This window comes from Herpailurus yagouaroundi, unplaced genomic scaffold (assembly GCF_014898765.1).
Source record: "Herpailurus yagouaroundi ecotype Mexico unplaced genomic scaffold, PumYag 189, whole genome shotgun sequence".
Classification (NCBI taxonomy): Eukaryota; Metazoa; Chordata; class Mammalia; order Carnivora; family Felidae; genus Herpailurus; species Herpailurus yagouaroundi.
The window spans coordinates 12,642,421-12,660,812 of NW_024412420.1; the positions used below are offsets into that span (position 1 = coordinate 12,642,421).

General features: G+C 49.2%; 1 protein-coding gene and 1 long non-coding RNA gene across 6 annotated transcripts in view; one reads left to right on the top strand and one right to left on the bottom strand.

The window, feature by feature from the left end:
- SP2 (Sp2 transcription factor) overlaps positions 1-13,779 on the bottom strand; it is a 28,132-nt gene extending 14,353 nt beyond the window's left edge. For 2 of the 5 annotated variants that reach the window (XM_040497306.1, XM_040497305.1), the window contains exon 1: positions 13,590-13,779. In XM_040497306.1, the coding sequence (XP_040353240.1) occupies positions 13,590-13,596 (7 nt within the window). In that variant the 5' untranslated portion in view covers positions 13,597-13,779. Of the gene's footprint in view, positions 1-11,934; positions 11,954-12,780 lie in introns of those variants that run through there. The other 3 variants (XM_040497308.1, XM_040497309.1, XM_040497310.1) reach the window with 2 other exon arrangements.
- On the top strand, positions 1,205-12,878 carry LOC121044862 (uncharacterized). The gene is made up of 4 exons (XR_005797514.1): positions 1,205-1,319; positions 4,060-4,159; positions 12,438-12,681; positions 12,773-12,878. It is a non-coding gene; the product is annotated as an uncharacterized LOC121044862 (long non-coding RNA).
- Positions 13,780-18,392: the final 4,613 nt, after the last annotated feature.

The window sequence follows — 18,392 nt, forward strand, 5'->3', positions numbered from 1 at the left end:
TTAGTAGATGACCTTCTTTCCTCTCCTCCAACTTGGCCATCTGGGGCTGTGAGGACAGCTGGTCCTGTCTCCAGCCATCATAAAGCCTGGGAGAACGTGACGATACAAGACTATACCAAGAGCAGCTTCAGTCACCTAATGGAGCTCTCTCTACAGGGTACTGCTGACTCTCCCTAGCGAGATCGGAATCCCTATTTGGAGGCGCCCTCCCGCCTCCCCCGCAGCTAACTCCCTAGTTCTAACCCAAGCTTCTTGCTCGCTCTTGCTATAGCCAGGTGCCAAGCCAACCTGGGAGAGAAGCATCCCTCAGCCAGGATCTCTACAAGGACACGCCTGCTCCATGAGGAAACCTTAGGTGCTTTATTCTCAGCCTTTATTACAAAGGCACAACGGCCCAGGTATGGATCTTCAGCACGTGGGGAACTGCTTTAAGCAAATTTATATAGGATGGTAGGTATGGCCCCAAAGGTGTCACCAAGACTAGAACTAATGACTGAATATAACAAAAAGAATGAAAACAGAGTAAACTCTATTTTTGTTAAATGTGTTATATTTCTAAATAGGAGTACAGCAGGAAAAGTCTCTAAAAATGCTGAAATGTTAGGGGCGCCTGGGTGGCGCAGTCGGTTAAGTGTCCGACTTCAGCCAGGTCACGATCTCGCGGTCCGGGAGTTCGAGCCCTGCGTCAGGCTCTGGGCTGATGGCTCAGAGCCTGGAGCCTGTTTCCGATTCTGTGTCTCCCTCTCTCTCTGCCCCTTCCCCATTCATGCTCTGTCTCTCTCTGTCCCAAAAATAAATAAACGTTGAAAAAAAAAATTAAAAAAAAATGCTGAAATGTTAAAGGCCATTATCCCTTGGTGGTAGAATTTCATTTGACTCAGAATTTTTCTCCTTGTTTTCCTGGATTTTCTCATGTTCCCACAATGAATATACTCTATTGTGCTTTTTTTAATTTTAAATAAAGAAAACTAAAGAACGCTGAGGAAGTAACAAAGGGAATCAATACTCTGAACTTAAATCCGATCTAAGAGAAATATAAGTAAAGTGGAAATCATGAGAATTGGGGCAAAGAATCTATGCCATCTTGTAGTTCATAAGTCACTAAGGAGAAGGCCACTGGGCAGTAAGACTTGTACCTTGAACCTCTGGAAAGTAGCTTTCAGGAAGTACAGAAACCAGGTTATTAGTCTGGAGACTGGAGAAGGCAGTGAGCCCCCTGATCTCCTGGGAAGAGGACTGAAGTCATGGAGAGAGGGCAACTACTCAAACTATTCCGTCTAGGCTGGCCTCTGGCGGAGAGTCATTCTTCCCCGGGAAAGGTAGGGGGAAGGGAAAGAAAAAGTCAAGGGGAAGGAACTAAGCCCAGGACAGACGAGGGGCCAGCAAGACCGATGCCTTCAATGGTTTCCAGGCCCTAGGGCCACACAAACTGCACTCCAGAGTAAGACTTTACAGGCACACTCGCAAAGTATATGAGAAGCCAGAGGGCAGCTCTAGGCAAAATCGTATTAGGAGATCCTGCAATAATACAGACACTGATCCTCGGCAAAATGCTAGAACAGATGACTGCACGCTACAATTACTGCAGTAAGGAAGCAGTTATCGTAAGGAATAAGCACAGGGTTGCAAAAAAAATGAGTCATGCTTGTTTCCTGGGGTTTTGTATGGATACACCAAGAGAAGGGTGTTTTGCTGTGTGTTTTAGTTCAACAAGGGATCTGACTGCAATTTTCGTAATATCGTTATAAACGAGAAGGAAAAAACAAAAACAAAACCAAAAACACAGGCAGGATAGTCTGGGTTGGGGGCTAAGCTAAATGTGCCTCTACCTAAAAGGGCTGAGATCCACACACCCTGGGGAGTTTGCTGCAAGGTCCACCAGGGTGTCTCAAACTCAGGGGTGGGCCCCAGGGCAAGGGTGGGCAGCTTCTCCTGGGAGGCCCGTGCTTTTTTCTACCAGAATGTTTTATTCCGGTGTTTTCACTGTGATGGTCTTTTAAAAATGAACGCATACTATAGAGATCACTGGGTGACTGTTGCTTTACTGGGCTTTGCCTGTTTCGGGGCCTGTGTGTGTTTTCACAACTGTACCAGTGCCAAGTGGTGCCGCTCTAACTGCGTGGGCTAATTAAGACAACTTAATTCTGCACATTTAATTCACGACACACTTGTGCAAAGTGAGGGATGACGGCTCTTAAGAAGCGTGGGAGGGCTGCGTTGCACTAGACGCTGCAGGGTAGGCGTCTGCAGCTCAGGGAGCCTGAGGTGTCGAGGCTGTGGCACGCTGCTGCTGACAGCCGTGATACGGGTTCCATCAAGTGTCATCCTCCCAGAAGGAAGTTGCTGATGTGATTCTTACTGGCTTTTTTGTAGTTAATTAATTTTATAGGAGCTAGATCAATGAGTTGATAAACAGATTTCTGTGCACAATTAAGTAAGGTTGCAGCATTCTAATGAAGACAATCTAAGTTGACTCAAAAACATTTTTCCTTTAGAGCAGTGATGTTCAAAGCATTCTGACCACGAACCACAGTTATAAAAACAATTTACATAAAGACTGAGTATGCGCGCACCCACACGCCTCCCTGTCCTATGCTCAGGCACTGAGTTTCCTGAAACAAAATCTACGTTACTCTGTGTGATGTGCTTGGGTATTTTTCTACTCTATTTCATTTTTTTTAAATGCTGGCTGTGACTCACTAAATTGGTTCTGCGCCCTAGAGGCTGGAAAACGTGGCTTTAGAGTAGTCGATTCACCACTGAAGTTTGGAAAACCATGCAAAGACCAAGCAGGCAAGTTCAACTCGCAGATGTCACAAAACTGAGGGTTATAAATACACTGGGTGTCAGTATTAGGGTTCAGAGATCTTTAAAAACTAGTATGTGCAGTGCTTTTAGAGCATGAGGCTCCATCCAGACCTATGAGAGCTGGGTCTGTGCTGTCATCTGTGGGGTGGCGGGGGCATCCCTCTCAGCCTCACTGCGCTGTAAGACAAAGGGCACAGCACCTCCTGGGATTCTAGGAGGCATCAATAATTACTACGGAGAGCAGCGAGCACACAGTGGTAATCAATAAACAGTGGTTTAAACTTTGTAGTTGAGTACATCTTGCCCTTGGGTTAAAAAAAAAAAAAAAATCACATGCATGCAGGACAGGAAGACAGAGCTTAACAGTGGCTCTCCTGGGAAAAAGCCCCAGTGGGTTCTTCTCAAAGCTAAACGGGAGGCAATAGAATCTAGATGTGGTTGCCAAAAAGGCTACTGCAATCTTGGACTGCATTTCCAAAAGTTCAATCACAGAAGAATAAGTTAATCGTCCCAGTGCGTTCTGCACAACTGGGCCACGTCTGGAGTGTCAGCTTTCATTCTGAGGGACATTGTGAAAGGGGCATTTTCAATTGGAGCTTGGTCAGAGGACAGGAGCAATGGTGTGACCAGGATGCCAGACTAGTGATATCCACCAGGGGACTTATCCCATAGGTGGTTCAAGACTTTAGGGTGGTAACTTCAAGAAGGCAGATTTTGGGCATGCCTGGCTGGCTCAGTCAGTTGAGCATGTAACTCTTGATCTCGGGGTCATAAGTTTGAGCCCCACATTGCAGGTAGAGTTTACTTAAAAAAAAAAAAAAAAGAAGGCAGATTTTGGATTAATAGAAGGGAAAACTTTCAAAAGATAGAATCCGTTGCCTTTTGAGGTAATGTTCTCCCTTTTCTGGAATCGTTTAGACAGAGGCAGGATGTGTGTCTCTGTCAGAGATGGGATGTCTAGATGGGGTGGGAAGCTGGACTAAACGAACTTTTTTATAAGGCTTTTTCAATTCTCAGGCCATGTTGCGATTAAAAACACAAAATGAGTTACTTGCAGCCAAGGATGGGAAGGGAAGACAGGGGCTCTCCCAGGAGGCTCCCCTGGGCTCAGGTTCACTTAGCTAAAATTGGTGACTGACTCCCGCAGACATCCTCTGCTCTGAAATAGAAGGACACTAGAATGGGACAGAGTGCAAATGACTTGAAAAAAGGCCTTGAGCTTCTTACTCATCTCCCTTTCTCCCTCTACAGTTGTTGTTACCCTGGACTCAAACTGTTTGGAGACCAGGTTGGGCTCGGAGCGATTCTTCAGTTAGGAAGTTACAGCAGCATTTACCGAAGCAGCCTGCTGGTGCGCGACGACCTTGTACCATTTGGGTTTGGTTTCATTTTCCTCCCCAGTTGGCTCTTGAAATAACCCTCTAGATTTCAAACCAGTGTTTGTAAGTATCTCTCCTAGTGTCACTCAGAGCTTTGTGGCCCCTCGGGTGCCGGCTTGGGCAGTCAAAACAGAGACTGATCTCCCTACCACTGGAGAACTATATCCTGGGATTAACCATGAAAGGGAAAAGAGAAGCATTTCCAGTTGGGTGTTTGGAAATGAAAAGTGGTTCAGAAGTAAGCACAGATGTGTAACTGCAAGACGATGATCAAAGGTACTTTAGAACCTCATTAATTTGGAACCTTATATTTAAAATGTGTAATTTGGACATAAATTGTGCTTAACTTTGTCTTCATACTATTCAAAGGGAGGCTAAATAGTGTATGAAGACTGCAAAGGGACTCTTGCGCAAAACCACGTAATTGTTTTATGCCACTTCGACCATTTCAATTGTACTGCGTGCTTTTAACAGCAGTTTAGATCCGGTCACTGAAACCTACACTTAGCAGCACCGGTGAGTGGGATTTCCTAAGCGTTCTTGAAAGAAAAAGCTGCATTCCTTTCAGAGTTGTGCCATTCAGACTTTTCATTAATTCAGGTTAGCTAGAACTTTCCCAACAGTCCCTTGGCTGGTGAAGTTTTACAGTGATTTATTACACAAGCAACAGTAGCTCTCTCAGGCTCCAAGGAATGCCAAGGGCATCAAGGGAGGCTTCCAGACTGGAGGGTTGGGGGGTGGGGTTGGGTGGGGTCTAGGGCCTGATGGCACCACCCCTGACTCTCCTTTCCCCAGACTGGAAGCCAGTCTAGTTCGAACACCAGCTGAGAAGCAGCCCCTGAGTCTCCGGGCTCTTTCTGTACAGGCCTGGTGGAAAAGCTGCCGGCACTTTACTGTTTCCCTCCTTTCTCACTTGCTTATTTCCCTGAGCAGCAGCATCAGGACTTTGACCCTGGCTCTCTGCTCTCCCTGCTCCTGCTTGGGTCACCCAAGACCTCCTCCCTGCTAGATCCAACAGACCCTCGTCAGCAGTTCTTGACCCTGACTATTCCCAACGCCTCAAAATTCCCATGGATCTTCTCCTATCTCTCCAGCCTCCTCCTCCCCTTTCGGGTTCTGTTCCTCAACACCCATCCTTCTCACCCAACACCTGTTCCACAGGTGACCATGCCCACTCACAGGGCTCCAGGTACTGTCCACAGACTGCCACCTCCTGGATCTGCATGTGGCCCAGCTCTCCTGAGGGGCAGGCGGGTACATCCGGCCCTCTGTGAGCCTTCCACGTGGGCGGGCCACAGGACTTCCCACACCGAGCTGCCACCTCTGCCCATCCTCTCCCCAGCGTTCTCAATCCGGGCCTCCACAGGCCCTCTTCCAGATCCTTGAAGCTTTCATCTCTGCCACTGACCTTTCCTTGCTCAGGGCTCTTTCTTCTCTCTTTACTAGCTAACACCTACTCACCCTTCACGTCTCAGCCTGGTTTTTCCCCAGAAAAATTCATTGAGAGCCCACTATGTACCCAGCTGTCATTTACTCAGACCCCTGAGATGAGGTTAACCCCTCTGGTAACACTCGCCACCCATTAAATAATCACAGGCTTAATGTCTCTCGATATTCGCAGAAGGGTTGGGGGGGAGGGCGGGCCGGTTTTCACTGCACTGCTACAGACAACACAGGGGCCCTTCAGTGCCTGCGGGCTCGATGAATAATAGTAGTCTCTGGTGCAACCAACTTCTGTCTGGTATTTCCAATCACAAGGAAACCTGAACATCATCCTCTTTGCCTATGACTCATCAAGCCCTCATGAGTCTATCTCCTAAATATAAACCTCTCTCCAATCCACTCACCACTCTCCATCCCCTTTGCCCCGACCCTGGCACTAACCACCTTCTGCTCGGCCTGGAATACTGCCCAGAGTCTTCAAAATGGCTCCCCAGCCTCTGCCTGGCCCCCTCTAATCCAGCCTCCACTATCAGTGTCAGAAGAATCTTTAAAATGCAAATCCCATCCAGTCGCCAACCCCCCCCCCCCCCATTATACCTTTCAATAGCTTCAGATGATCTTAGGATAAGCTTGTAAAAGCCAAAAACACTCTGCCCCTCCCCCTCTACCTCTCCTTTATCTCTTGCTCTTCAGACTCTCCCCACAGGCACTTCAGTGTTTTCCATTTCTGGAACTACAACCCGCCCTCTCTCACTTGGAGCCTAAGCTTGCTCTTTCTGGCATTTGTCTGGCTAACTCCAGTCCTTACAGCTCGGTTTATAATTCACTTAAGCAGGGAAGATCTTTCCTGACCTCTTCCCTCCCAACCCCCAAGTCTGGGGCAAGAGCCCGTCCTGTGTGCCCGTGTAAAGGTCCCACAGGCCCCTTCCCCTATCAGAGGGCAATGAGTGGTGTCTGTCCTGGGGGTCTCTCCAATGGCCTGGCCCAGGAAGCACCGGTAACAGGAGGAGGCCTCAGACAGGACCCCGAAGCCCTGGCCATCAGACTGGGGGCCGCTCCACTGGTCTTTCACTTGAGAATATTACTCTTGAGACACAGGGAATGAGAGAGAAGGGGACCTAAGAAATACCACAATAAGCTTTAGAAAGCTCTTTTCCCTCTGGAGAGAACTTGGGTCAAACTCCATAGCCAGGACTTGGCGGTACCTGGTTTTTTTTTTTTTTTTTTTCTTTTTTGGCCTCATGGGTTCCTACCATGGCCTTCTTGGCCATCCGCTATGGTATTTCCCCTGGAGGAATTTCACTCTGCACAAACAGTCCTTCTGCAGGCTATTTTGGTCAGCTCAGCTGGGCCAGAAGCCAACAAAACAGTTTCTCCCAGTTGCCTGGCCTGGAAGAATTCAGAGTTGGTAAGGGAAAAGCAAGCCGTGGCTGGTTTTAGAGAACAAAGTTGGACCTTGAAGGGAGTTCATAAATGGGCTGAGAGAACCAGCCTGCACGGAGGGAGCAGCAACACTGGTGGTTAAAAACACCAAACTGCAGACAAGCAAGCCTCCAGCACCACAATAACCATATAAAGGAGCTCAGTAAGGGTAAAAGGAACTTCACTGACTTTACATAAATGAGAACAACTCTTGAGTGGCGGCTTGCTAATGCCTCAGGCCAAAGGCGGCTCAGGCCAGGCCTCTTAGTGGGCCCACGGTTTCATCAGGAAGTTAAAATTCCCTTCATCAATTTGAAGCACCTGGGGGCTGAGGGGGTTAAGCTTCTGACTCTTGGGTTTCAGCTCGAGTCATGATCTCACGGTTTGTGAGTTCAAACCCCGTGTCAGTCTCTGTGCTGACAATGCAGAGCCTGCTTGGGATTCTTTCTCTTTCTCTCTGCCCCTTCCTCACCTCTCTCTCTCTCTCTAAAACAACAACAAAAATTAAAAAAATTCCCGGGGCACCTGGGTGGCTCAGTTGGTTAAGCATCTGACTCTTAGTTTCAGCTCAGATCATGATCTAACGGTTCACGAGTTCAAGCTCCACGTTGGGCTTTGCACTGACAGTTTGGAGCCTGCTTCAGATTCTCGGTCTCTTTCTCTACCCCTCATCTCCCTCCCTCAAAAAATAAACATTAAAAAAAAAAAATCCCTTCAGCAGTTAAAAGCTGTTATTTCTCCCCTTTTCAAACAAAACCCTTTGCAAGAGGTACCCATAAGTGCTGCCCCTAATTCCTCTCCTGCCAGTCTTTCTTGAACCTGCTCAAGGTTTTTGCCCATGCCACAAAGACTGCTTGTGCCACCAGTGACCTCTGCATTGCTATATCCAACAGTTAATTCTTAGACCTTATTTTATGTGTTGATCTGACAGCTGACCCCTCTTTCTCCTTGAAACACTTTCTACACTTGGCTTCGGGAACACACTTGCCAGGTTGATCTATGTCTCTAGCTACTTTTTCAAAGTATTCCTTTGCCGGGTCCTCCTCTCCTCTCAAATTCTAACTGGTTGAGTTGCCCCAGGGTGCAGTCTCAGCATTTATTTTTCTTCTGTCTATACCTATTTCCTGGGCGGTTTCATCTAGCCTCACAGCATTTTAACAACCAGTAACATACAGGTTCTATATAACGATGACTCCCAAACTTATATCTTGTATATCCGACTGCCTACTGACACCTCCTCTTGGATATGTCAACAAGCATCTCAGATCTAACCAATGCCCGGTATCGTCCTAATTCTGTGTCTCCTTCAAACTTCCCTGTGCAGTGAATGGAATTCTGTCCTTCCAGCAGCTCAGTGCTAAAACCCTGTACGGCATGCTTGACCCTTCTTTTTTTCCACACTCTACATATGACAGCCAGCAAACAGTGTTTCGGTTCAAGGTAGAAAATGTATTTTGAAAGTACAGAATACATTCAGTATCTGATTGCTTTCACCACCACCTGTTGTCACCCAGATTCAGATCCTCATCATCTGTCACTGGTTAACTGCAAAAGCCTCCTAGCCGGGCTTGTGACCTTGTTCCCGTCAGTCTGCTCTCAACATGCATCCAGAATGAGACCCATCACACTTAAGTGAAATCACAGTACTCCTCTGCTCAGAGCCCCCCAAGAGCATCCTGTCTCCCATTCAAAGTAAGAACTGAAGTCCCCACCGTGACACATAAGGACCCTATCTGACCTATCCTGTCCCTCCTCTTCACTACTTCGGCCACGCTGGTCTCCCTGCTGCTTTCCAACATACTAGGTACAGCCCCTTCTCAGGGCCTTTGCACTTGCTGTCCTCCTTGGCTGAGTTCTCAACCTCCCCCGCCCCCCACCCCAGACTGAGCATGGCTCAATCTCTCCCCTCCTTCTGTGGCTTTACTCACATGTCACCTTCTCACTGAAACCTTCCCTGACCACCCTATATAAATTGCACCCTTTCACATTCTTCTGTCTTCTCTTTTTCTTCGTACCACTTCTCATTGTCTAATATCCAGTAGTTACTTATGTATTGTCACCCACTAAGATGTAGGCTTCCTAAAGCAAGGAACTTCTCCTTCCCTTACCCACCCATGTATCCCTCCTACCTGGCACATAGTAGGTGCCTAGTATATGTTTTTTGAGTGGATGAGTGAATGAATCCTGGAGACTGCAGAGTGGGAGAGCCTAAATGGAGTTTTAAGAACCACAGGAGAAAACCCACAGATGTGCATGTCCTGGCACGAGGCTGGAATCCACCCGCCAGGTCAGCTCAGCTGATGCTGTCCCAGATGGAACTCCCAAGCCCGCCCACTGCCTCACGCGGGGACAAGTACCTGTGTGCAGATCCGCACAGTCCAGTCCTGCACCCGGACAAAGATCTCAAAGCACACACCTCATCACCACACACCAGGCACCGCTTTTCAATGCTTCTTTCAATGAACCTGCACCAGGGAAGGGGAATTCTTTTCCAAATGAGTTAAGATAATGAGGGCTGGCTATATGAATATGCCTCCTCGAAATGTGACAGTCATTTGCTAGTTTGCATCCTGCCTGGGTCACAGCCAGTGGTACTGGAAGGGACACTGGAGAAGTGCGTGGGGACCCAGGGCAGCTCTTTACCCTGACAGAGCAGTCCCAGGAAATGGTACAAAGAGTACTTGGTCCCAGACCGCTCTTAGGGAACAGGAGAGAAAAAGAAACCAAGATAACACTTTTTCCCCCTAGAAGACCACTGTGTACAAACACTTGTTTTCTCTGCTTTGGCACATTTACTTGTGAGTCACGCCCACATTCATCCCCGGCTCGGACCAGTTGTGAAATGAGCACTGACTTCATTTCCCCTGAGAAGAGAGGGTTGGCTTACCATTTACCGTTCGGAAGGCCGGGAAAGGTTTTGGTCTGTCTTTAGGCTAATCTGAGAAGCCTTCAGCCCGACACTGGCCAGGGGCAGAAATGCTCCACTTTCAATCACGCAGCCCTGCCTGCTGTCTCTTAGTCCCTAGTCACACTCTCTGGGAAGCTGCTCCATGATTCCACTGAGTCCCAGGGGAAAGCTAACAAATACGCCAAAGAGGAAGCTCTAGAAAGAGGACGTTTGGCAGTGGGCAGGCCAGAGTCTGCTGGTCGTTCCTGGGCCACTTTTCACCCCGTGGCTGAGGTGAAAGGGGCCACCTAACAGCCTAAGTCATGGCCTAAGGGCAAACCGGCATCTCAGAGCCCTCAGTCTCAAAAACAACAGTCGCCCAAGCTAAACGTTGGCATTACGACGCGGTGAGGCTTCCGGCCAGGTACAGCACACAACTCTGAAGCTGACACCAGCTGCAGCTAAGGAATGAGACGTCCAAAGGAGGGATGCAAACAGCTGGACCTGCACACATGCTCTTCCGGTGACACAAACAGCCTGGATATCTCAACACTGCTCGAAGCCTTTCACGGGGACAGACTGAACAGCATCTAACCTGGGCACTCAGCCCTTTTGTGCTCCCTTGCTCCTGAGCAGAGCTCGGCTCCCCAGGGCACGTCCTGATGAGAAGCACACGGTAATGCCCTGTGCCGGTGACGGCCTCAGAGCACCCAGAAAGAGCACCTCCTGGCCATGTGGGGGAAGCTAAGCAGCGAGTGCTGACTGAGCTTGCTCCTGGGTTCTCTTTCTAGCATCGCGTGAGGCAGTGGAAAAATCAGTTTTCCCTTTCAGAATCCTGTCAACTTGGACAAATCTACCAGTACCACCGGGGAACATCTCTTCCAGGACAATCTCTAATCCTTTCCCGATACTTAGGCTGACGGTGCCCTGGAGTTGGTAATGCCCCATGTTTTTACCCTAATTCGTAGCAAAAAACAAATAAGCAAAAACGTCAATGAATTCATTCCATAATGATGTCCACCTCTCAGTCCAGCATGTGGGTCAAGTGTTCCTCGTTTAGAATTTATGAGAAGTTCCCTAATCCCGTTAAGCTATCCAAACTCATAAGTACTGGAGCTTCTCCAAATACATTTTACTTCAAGTCTTCAGCCCGCAAGGTTTCAGACTAGACCCCATAATTGTTTAAACTCAGAAGAGTTCACATCTCTACAATTTCTAATACTCTGTATACACTTTAATTACTACATTTTTCTATCCTTGGAAGCAAGCCTTCCAATTTGTGGGTAAACAGAGAACAGAGGGAGGGAAGGTAAGTCACAGAAGAAGATGCTACATTTCCATCATAGAAATGTATGGTGACAAAGGTCTAGAAGATTGCTGAACTCAAGCCAGTACCAGGGTCTACCGACCAGTGGCAACAAGCTTAGGATGTCTTCATGAGGGCCCTGGTTGGGCAATACTCTCTGAAAGCAGAGTCAGGAATTATCACATGCCTATTGTAAAGGACGGTTCAAGCTACAAGGGACCCTGCAACTTCTCCAAAAGGCTGCTAGTAATCAACGAAAGAACGAGGAAGTTCAAGGACAAGATATCAAAATGAACTGCCCTATATGCTATTATGCCACGAAGCTCCTTTACCCAGATATTTGCCAAAATCTTCTTTCAGCTTCTCTCCTCCAACAGGCCTCCGGAGGCCCAAACTTTAATAGAATCTGAGAGAAAAAAGCCGGCCAATCTATGTGCTGTCAACACTGGTGCCAAACTCTTCCTCCTGGAGCCAGCTCCCCTTACAGGGCAGTGAGGTGAGGATCCAATTATGAACTAATTCCACTTGGGTCTCCTTGGCAAAGACATTGTGTCTTTAGCAGCCTAGCTCAGGGAGTTTATAATTATGTCAGACCGGCTTTTTTTTTTTCCTTGTTGTTACTGCTTTTAAATGAAGAGGGGTTAAGCCTCTGTACAACCAAGCGGAAGAACCAGAATTAGAAAACTTACCAATCGCCCCAGCCAATGAGAATCCATTTCCAACAGGTATTAATGCCTATTGGAAGCCACTGGAACATTGACATCATCAGCCCAACTGATAGATTGTCTGACAGATTCGCCCCCTTCATTGCACACAAGAATTTAAAACAAAACAAGACACTGCAGTTATATTCATTATTGCAGACAACAGGTTTCTTTGTGTTATTAATCAAAATGACTTCTATGGTGTTGACTTCACCACTGTTCCCTCAACAACCTCTCTGTCAACTGGCCAACACCCTAAACTTTCTAGCCCTAAAAATCTTATCCAAAATACCAACTCAACGCTTAGCCCTCCATTGTGATACTTAAGGCCTTCTGGGGTACAGCATGCCAAGTCGTAGACAGTGCATGCTAGTATACCTTGAAACAGTCATCACCCTTTTTTCTGCAATTAAATCAGCATAATGGGGGACTGTGAGCCAATTCCTTGCTTAAAGCAGATCTACAAGCTCTTCCCTCCCTTTCTCTAGGAAACCACAAATAAGGGAGCAAGAAGTAGCCTCAAGAAGAAACAAACTTTGGGAGAATGTGCACTGAGAAAAGCCAGATGGAGTCCCCCTGGATCAAGTTAATTAAGAAATAAACATGACGGTATACTGGAGTCAAAACCAAGGAATGCGGTGAGGACAGGTTTCTCAATTGCCCAAAGAGAAGACACAGTTCCTTTTCAACTAAAATTAGAAAGCCACTGGGAACATAAGCCAAGAAGCACGGGTAGGAGGCTGAGAACCAAGTCAGCAATGGGATGGAGGCAGGGTGGAGAAAGAAAGTAAATATCCGTTTTATTTCTTCTGTCATTCCTTAGGTTTGCACCTGGCTTTTGGGATTCAGCAGTCCCACCGACGGAGCATCAGCTAACAGGCTGGGAGCTTTGTCAGCAAGTTCTTAAACGGCTCATAATTCTGCTAAGAGCTTGCGGGTATCTAGCTGGTGTTCAAGGACCCAAGTGAAAACATTACGAGGTTTATGTCCACGTCGCAGTCTAAGGCAAGAAGTCCTCTGCCCTTTGCGGGGGGGCGGGGAGCGGTGCCCTCGTGTCCTGACACACCATCTCTCCATTGGGGTATATCGGGAACCAGGCTGGCTTCTAGGCCCCGCAGTGCCCATGTGGTTGGCACCGTCTGCATTTTAAGCACTCCCTCGCCCCTCTCTGCACTCGGGAGGGCCCTGAATCGCCGGTAGGCACCGAGTCAGAATGCAGGAGGGTCCCCCAACACAGGGCTAGCGCGAGGAGCGTGGGCCGCCTCCTCGGAGCAGACCCAGGCTGTGTCCACAGGCCGGAAGCACTGAGGTGGGTAGGCAACTGGGTGAAGGGGGTGCCAGGCACGCCCGGGTGCCCGCACCTCTCACCAGCCCCCGGAAGCGCCGCCCTCCCGCCCAGCGGGCTCCGAGGGGGCGGGGAGTCGAACGCCCCCTTCCGGGTGCCTCCGCCCGGCTGGCCAGCCCCGCTCCTCCTCCGGGCGGGAATCCTCCCTCCCCCGCCCCTCCCGGAGCCGGGCCCCGGCGCCAGGCCCGGTCCCAGGGGGGAACCCCCGGCCCCGGCTTCCCCTCCCTGCGGCCTCTGCCCGTCTTCCCGACCCTTGGGGGCCGGAAAGACCCCGCCGGCAGCGGTCAGGACCCACCGCTCATTACGACATCTTCCTCCCTGGCCTCCGCCGCCTCCGCCGCCACCGAGAGCCTGACACCGCCCGCCCAGCACCCGCCAATCCCGGAGCCCGCCACCGCCCGAGCGACGGCAGCGTTCACCAATAAGAGTTCAGTACATTGGGGACCGACAGCACTAGTATCCAATCAGAGAGAGGCGTCTAGAGCGACGTTGGTTTGGCCAATAGACTTGTGAAATGTCACTGATGGACAGTAGAGGGCACCAACCGGAAACCTACTGAAGAGTGAACGACATGTTCGTCAGCCAATTGGCGGGACGTGAAGTCCCGCCTACGAGGTGGTTGATGGACAGCAACAGGAAGCTAGATGGGGAGGGGCTTAGCTGAGGAGTGGTTTTGTATTGGTCGTGGTTGACCTTCCACCCACCTCGAACCCAAAAGATGAGTGATAGATCTACCCCAAAGCCAATCAGAAGTCCTTAGGGTGAGGCCCAGAAATGCCCTATAAATAGTACACACTTTACACCTCAATCTAGTGTCGCCCTGGAGTGGCGGGAGCCACCTGCTTTTCGGCTACTCAAACCACTTGGCTGGTGAGTGGGAAGCCACCAGCCTTTTTTTTTTTTTTTAAATTTCCCTCGCCTTTATCGCTTCGGGAGAGGGAAATGAGCCCCCAGGTGACTTTGTACCGCGAGGCATCGGAGTTCACAATAGCGGGAGTTGGGCTACGTGACACTTCTGAGAAAAGGGATTATTTCTCCATCTCAGTTCAAGCCCCAGTTCATTCTCACCTAGTTATTGCAGCGACCCGCCCCTCCCCTCCCCCACAACGGGCGGTCCACCCAGAATCACCTGAAGCTCTCTAAAAGGAGATTCCCGGGGCTGCCGCTCATAATCCGATTCTGTGCGTCTAGGGCACTCTTGGAATATACATTCTGTCCAGCACTTTGGGCGGACAGAGAGTTGGGCCTTTCCGATTTACCTCCTTGAATGAGGTGCTGTGTGAGTACATACAGCCCTTGGGAAGCGCGACCCGGGTACGTTTTTCTTTCCCAGGTCTGCTGTACATGCGTAACTTGGGCAGGCTGCCTGGCATTACTGAGCAGGAATCCACGCTGGCTTCAGACCAGCCTGGGTTTGAAATTTACGTCCCACTTACAGAGGGGCAGGGTACTGAAACTCCCTGCGCCTTATGTCCTCACCTGCAAAATGAGGCTAGTCACACCTACACCTTACAGCAGCGGCTTCTCTTTCTTTTTTAAAACACCATAAGCTGCAATGAGAAATAACACTTGAACCCCGATACAGTACCTTAAAACTCAGGTAAAAATGTGTAGCAAAGTTTCCAAAAACAATACTAAACCTTTCTACCCGCGACGCCCTGATAATTTCTATAGTTATTCTCCCTTCCCCCTTCCCTCCCTTCCTTTTTTTTCGTTCCTTTTCTTGATCTTGACCGGCAGCTTGAAAAAAGCTATCATAAAGGGTTGGAGTGACCAAATAAAATACAGAGCCCAATGCCCAGTACACAGTAATTGATGAATAAATGTTAATTTTTTCTTCCGTCTACCCCTCTCAGCCTTCACCTTTGAAAAACAAGACTCTAAAAGCAAGACTCCTTCGGGGTGCCTGGGTGGCTCAGTCAGTTGAGCATCTGACTCTTGGTTTTCGTAGGGTTGTGGGATCAAGCCCCGAGTTGGGCTTGGTGCTCCACACTCAGCACAGAGCTCATTTGAGATTCTCTCTCTCCCTTCCTCTGCCCCCTCCCCTGCTTGATCTCTCTCTCAAAATTAAAAAAAAAAAAAAAAGCTATCACTCCTCTAGTTAAGAACCTTCATTGGCTCCCTATGCCGTTCTGGATGAAAAGCCCAAACTCCTTTTTTAGGGGGCAAACAATGTCCTTCACACACACTTGCGTATCTTTCCTCCCCCCACCCTATTCCCTTTCTACAGATCCTACCCTTTTGCCTCAAGGAAATATTTTACATTTCTTAAACACTTACTCTTCTGTTTCCCTTCCTGCTTTATCCTTCCTGTCTCCTGGTAAACTCCTGAACATCCTTCAAGACCCTGCTCAAACTCTGAACACCTAACTCCCACTGAACCACGGCTTTTTTCCTTCTCTAGACTGCAGAGGGCTTCACTCGCTAACACTGCACTTTTATTTTCACATCTGTCCCCTGCTACATACACTGTGAGCTGTAGTGGAAGGTTTGAAACCTGTACAAGAGGACTGGCAGGAAGTGTATGTTGAGTTAAAGAATGAATATTTGCATACAATTACATCTACATAGGACTTGTTTATATAGACCATACATTCTGTTCCCAGGCCATTTTTCAAGTTCAGATTGCTTCACTGTCAAGCAGAGGACTCCACCCGGGTTCAGTGACTCAGCTATATTAGGGTGCAGGGAGTTTGGGGGGGGGGGTGAGGTTGAATATCCTGCTGGGCCACTGCCAAACCTTTTGTGGCAGCTGTGCCTGTCTCACCCCCAGAGGCCCCATCATGAAGACTGCAGAGGGGGTGGGGGGAAGTGTGCATGTGTGTGGGTGGGGGAGCAGGGTGCAACAACAGAAAATTCGGCAGGTCTGAGTTACTTGAATTGTTCTTCCCTTTTAAAGACCGCCATTGCCTTGTTTTCTCTTTCTTTCCAGGCTATCTTGCTCCTTTCTTACCAGAGGCATAGCCGAGGAAGGGGGCACTTTCTCAGGAGCCCCTTATCCTTTTGTCAGAACCACTGGAGTCTTGGAGCCTCATTTACAACCCCCTCAAAGCACGGTACAACTTCCCTTCCCTCCCACAGGTCGCTTCTTTCAAGATGGCCCCCATTCTCACCAGAGAGGAAGGAGGCCAGGCAGCCAGCTTCTAATGCTCGCTTTCTCCCTGGCTGCACTTTAGACTCATTGGAGAGCTATTAATAAATTCTGAAGTCCAGGTGCCATCCCAGGGCCAGAAAAATCAGAATCTCTGGGGGTGGGATCCTGGTGATGGTGTTTGGAAGTTCCTCGGGTGACTCCAACGGGCAGCCAAATGTTGAGAACCACTCAGTAGCACAGACATCTTTCCACTGTGGGTGCCCAAGTGAAAAACTGTGAACAGTCTGACCCTCCACCCCCACCCACTCCTGTCCCTCCCCTTCTTGAATTTCTCCCCTGCCCAGCTTACCTGCCTCGGTCTTCACGGAGCCAGGGCCGACAGGTGGTTCTGGCTGTGTCTCACCCAATGATGGTCCTGGAGGCAGGTTCTCTCTCTCTCTCTCTCTCTCTGTGATATTTTCCTTCTTGTTTCCAACTATGCTTAGCCTCTTCTTGCTCTAAGTGGCCAATTTCTCCCCCTTTCTCACTTACAAACTCCCCATCCGCCACCCCTTAAAGCCCCATTTTGTCTTATTCACCACTGCACCTTCCACTCCCAGCACATTGTGTGATATGTGATAGGTGCAGAGTGTTTGTTGACCGACTAAACGACTGCATCCTTTTAACACTTTTCATGGACTTCCCTTCTCTTCCAGGCCCAGCTTCCTCCACCTCCATTTCGCCTCTCCTTCCCTGTCTGCCTCTTCACCCCCTTCCCTCTTCATTCTCCCCTGCTTTTCCTGCTTCCTGACATTCTCCTTGTCCTTCCCTTTGGCATGCAGCTGCCCCCTTTCATTCATCAGTACCAGAGAATGCATCTGTCCCCAAGGATGGGTGAGAGAGCACCAGAGGGAAGGAGAAAGGGATGCAGAGCCACAGTCTCTGCCCTTAGGAAGCTCCAGATTCCTTCTGGAGCCTCGTGGGAAAGGTGTGGTGCAGCAGGTGCTGGGTGTCCGGAAGCCAGGAGAATATCAGTGTCCACCCTTGACTTATCTGCTGGTCCTCACTCAAAGCTACAACCCAAGCTTGATCGCTTTATTTTTGAAGAGTTCCAGCCAATTCAGCCTTCTAAAGCCTGCTCATCCTCCCTTAAGGATTTTCCCAGTAGCCTCTGCTTCTCCCATTGACCTCCTCTGCTTTTCCACGTTCTCATGTCTTCCCTTTCCACCTACAGAGAAATCAGATTTGCCGACTTTTCGAATGACCCCTGACACTCTTAAGCACCCAGGCAAAAACACCTAGTTTAAGTGAATCCTGATTTTTTTTTTTTTTCCTCCCAGGCCCATCTGTGGTTTCAACGATCTACATTTCCTTAGTCTTCCATGAGCACAAAACAGTGACAGAGGCTGTAAAAGGTGTCTCCCTATTACCCGTTGGCAGCTACCCCACCCCGTACCCCGGGTGCACACACACAGCCACCCCTCTTTCTCCACTGCCATGGGATGCCACTCCTGACCCATGCCCTGACTTGTCAACTCCTTCTGTCCTCTGGTTGCCCTGCCAGACCGATGACTGTCCACCAACTGCCATGGAATCTTCCAGCAAGAACATTCCGCCCTTCCTTCCCCACAGGATTCTTCCTTCTTACCTGGTTCTTTCCATCCCTTAGTCCCCTTGGGATGAGATCTGTGGAGCCTTAGGAAAAAAGGGCAAGCCCCTCCTTCCCCCCTGCTCCCCACTCCCCTCCCAGGGAGAAGCCCTTTAGGTAGAAGGCACCTCTCAGCCCTCTCAGCCTTCTTTGTTGCCACTAGGGGGCATCCAAGGCATTTCTAAAAGCAGATGCCGGGTGGTTGGGTGGTTGGTTGGTTCGTCTTAACCTTACTGCAAGGGAAAGACAAGCACAGAAATTGAGTTTTAACAAGCATGCATTGAGTGCCTACTGTTTGCCAAGGTTGTGCCCTGCTTCACCTGGAAACAGTATGTTCTAGCCACTACAAAAGCTCCGTGAAGAGCCATTTGCCTCTT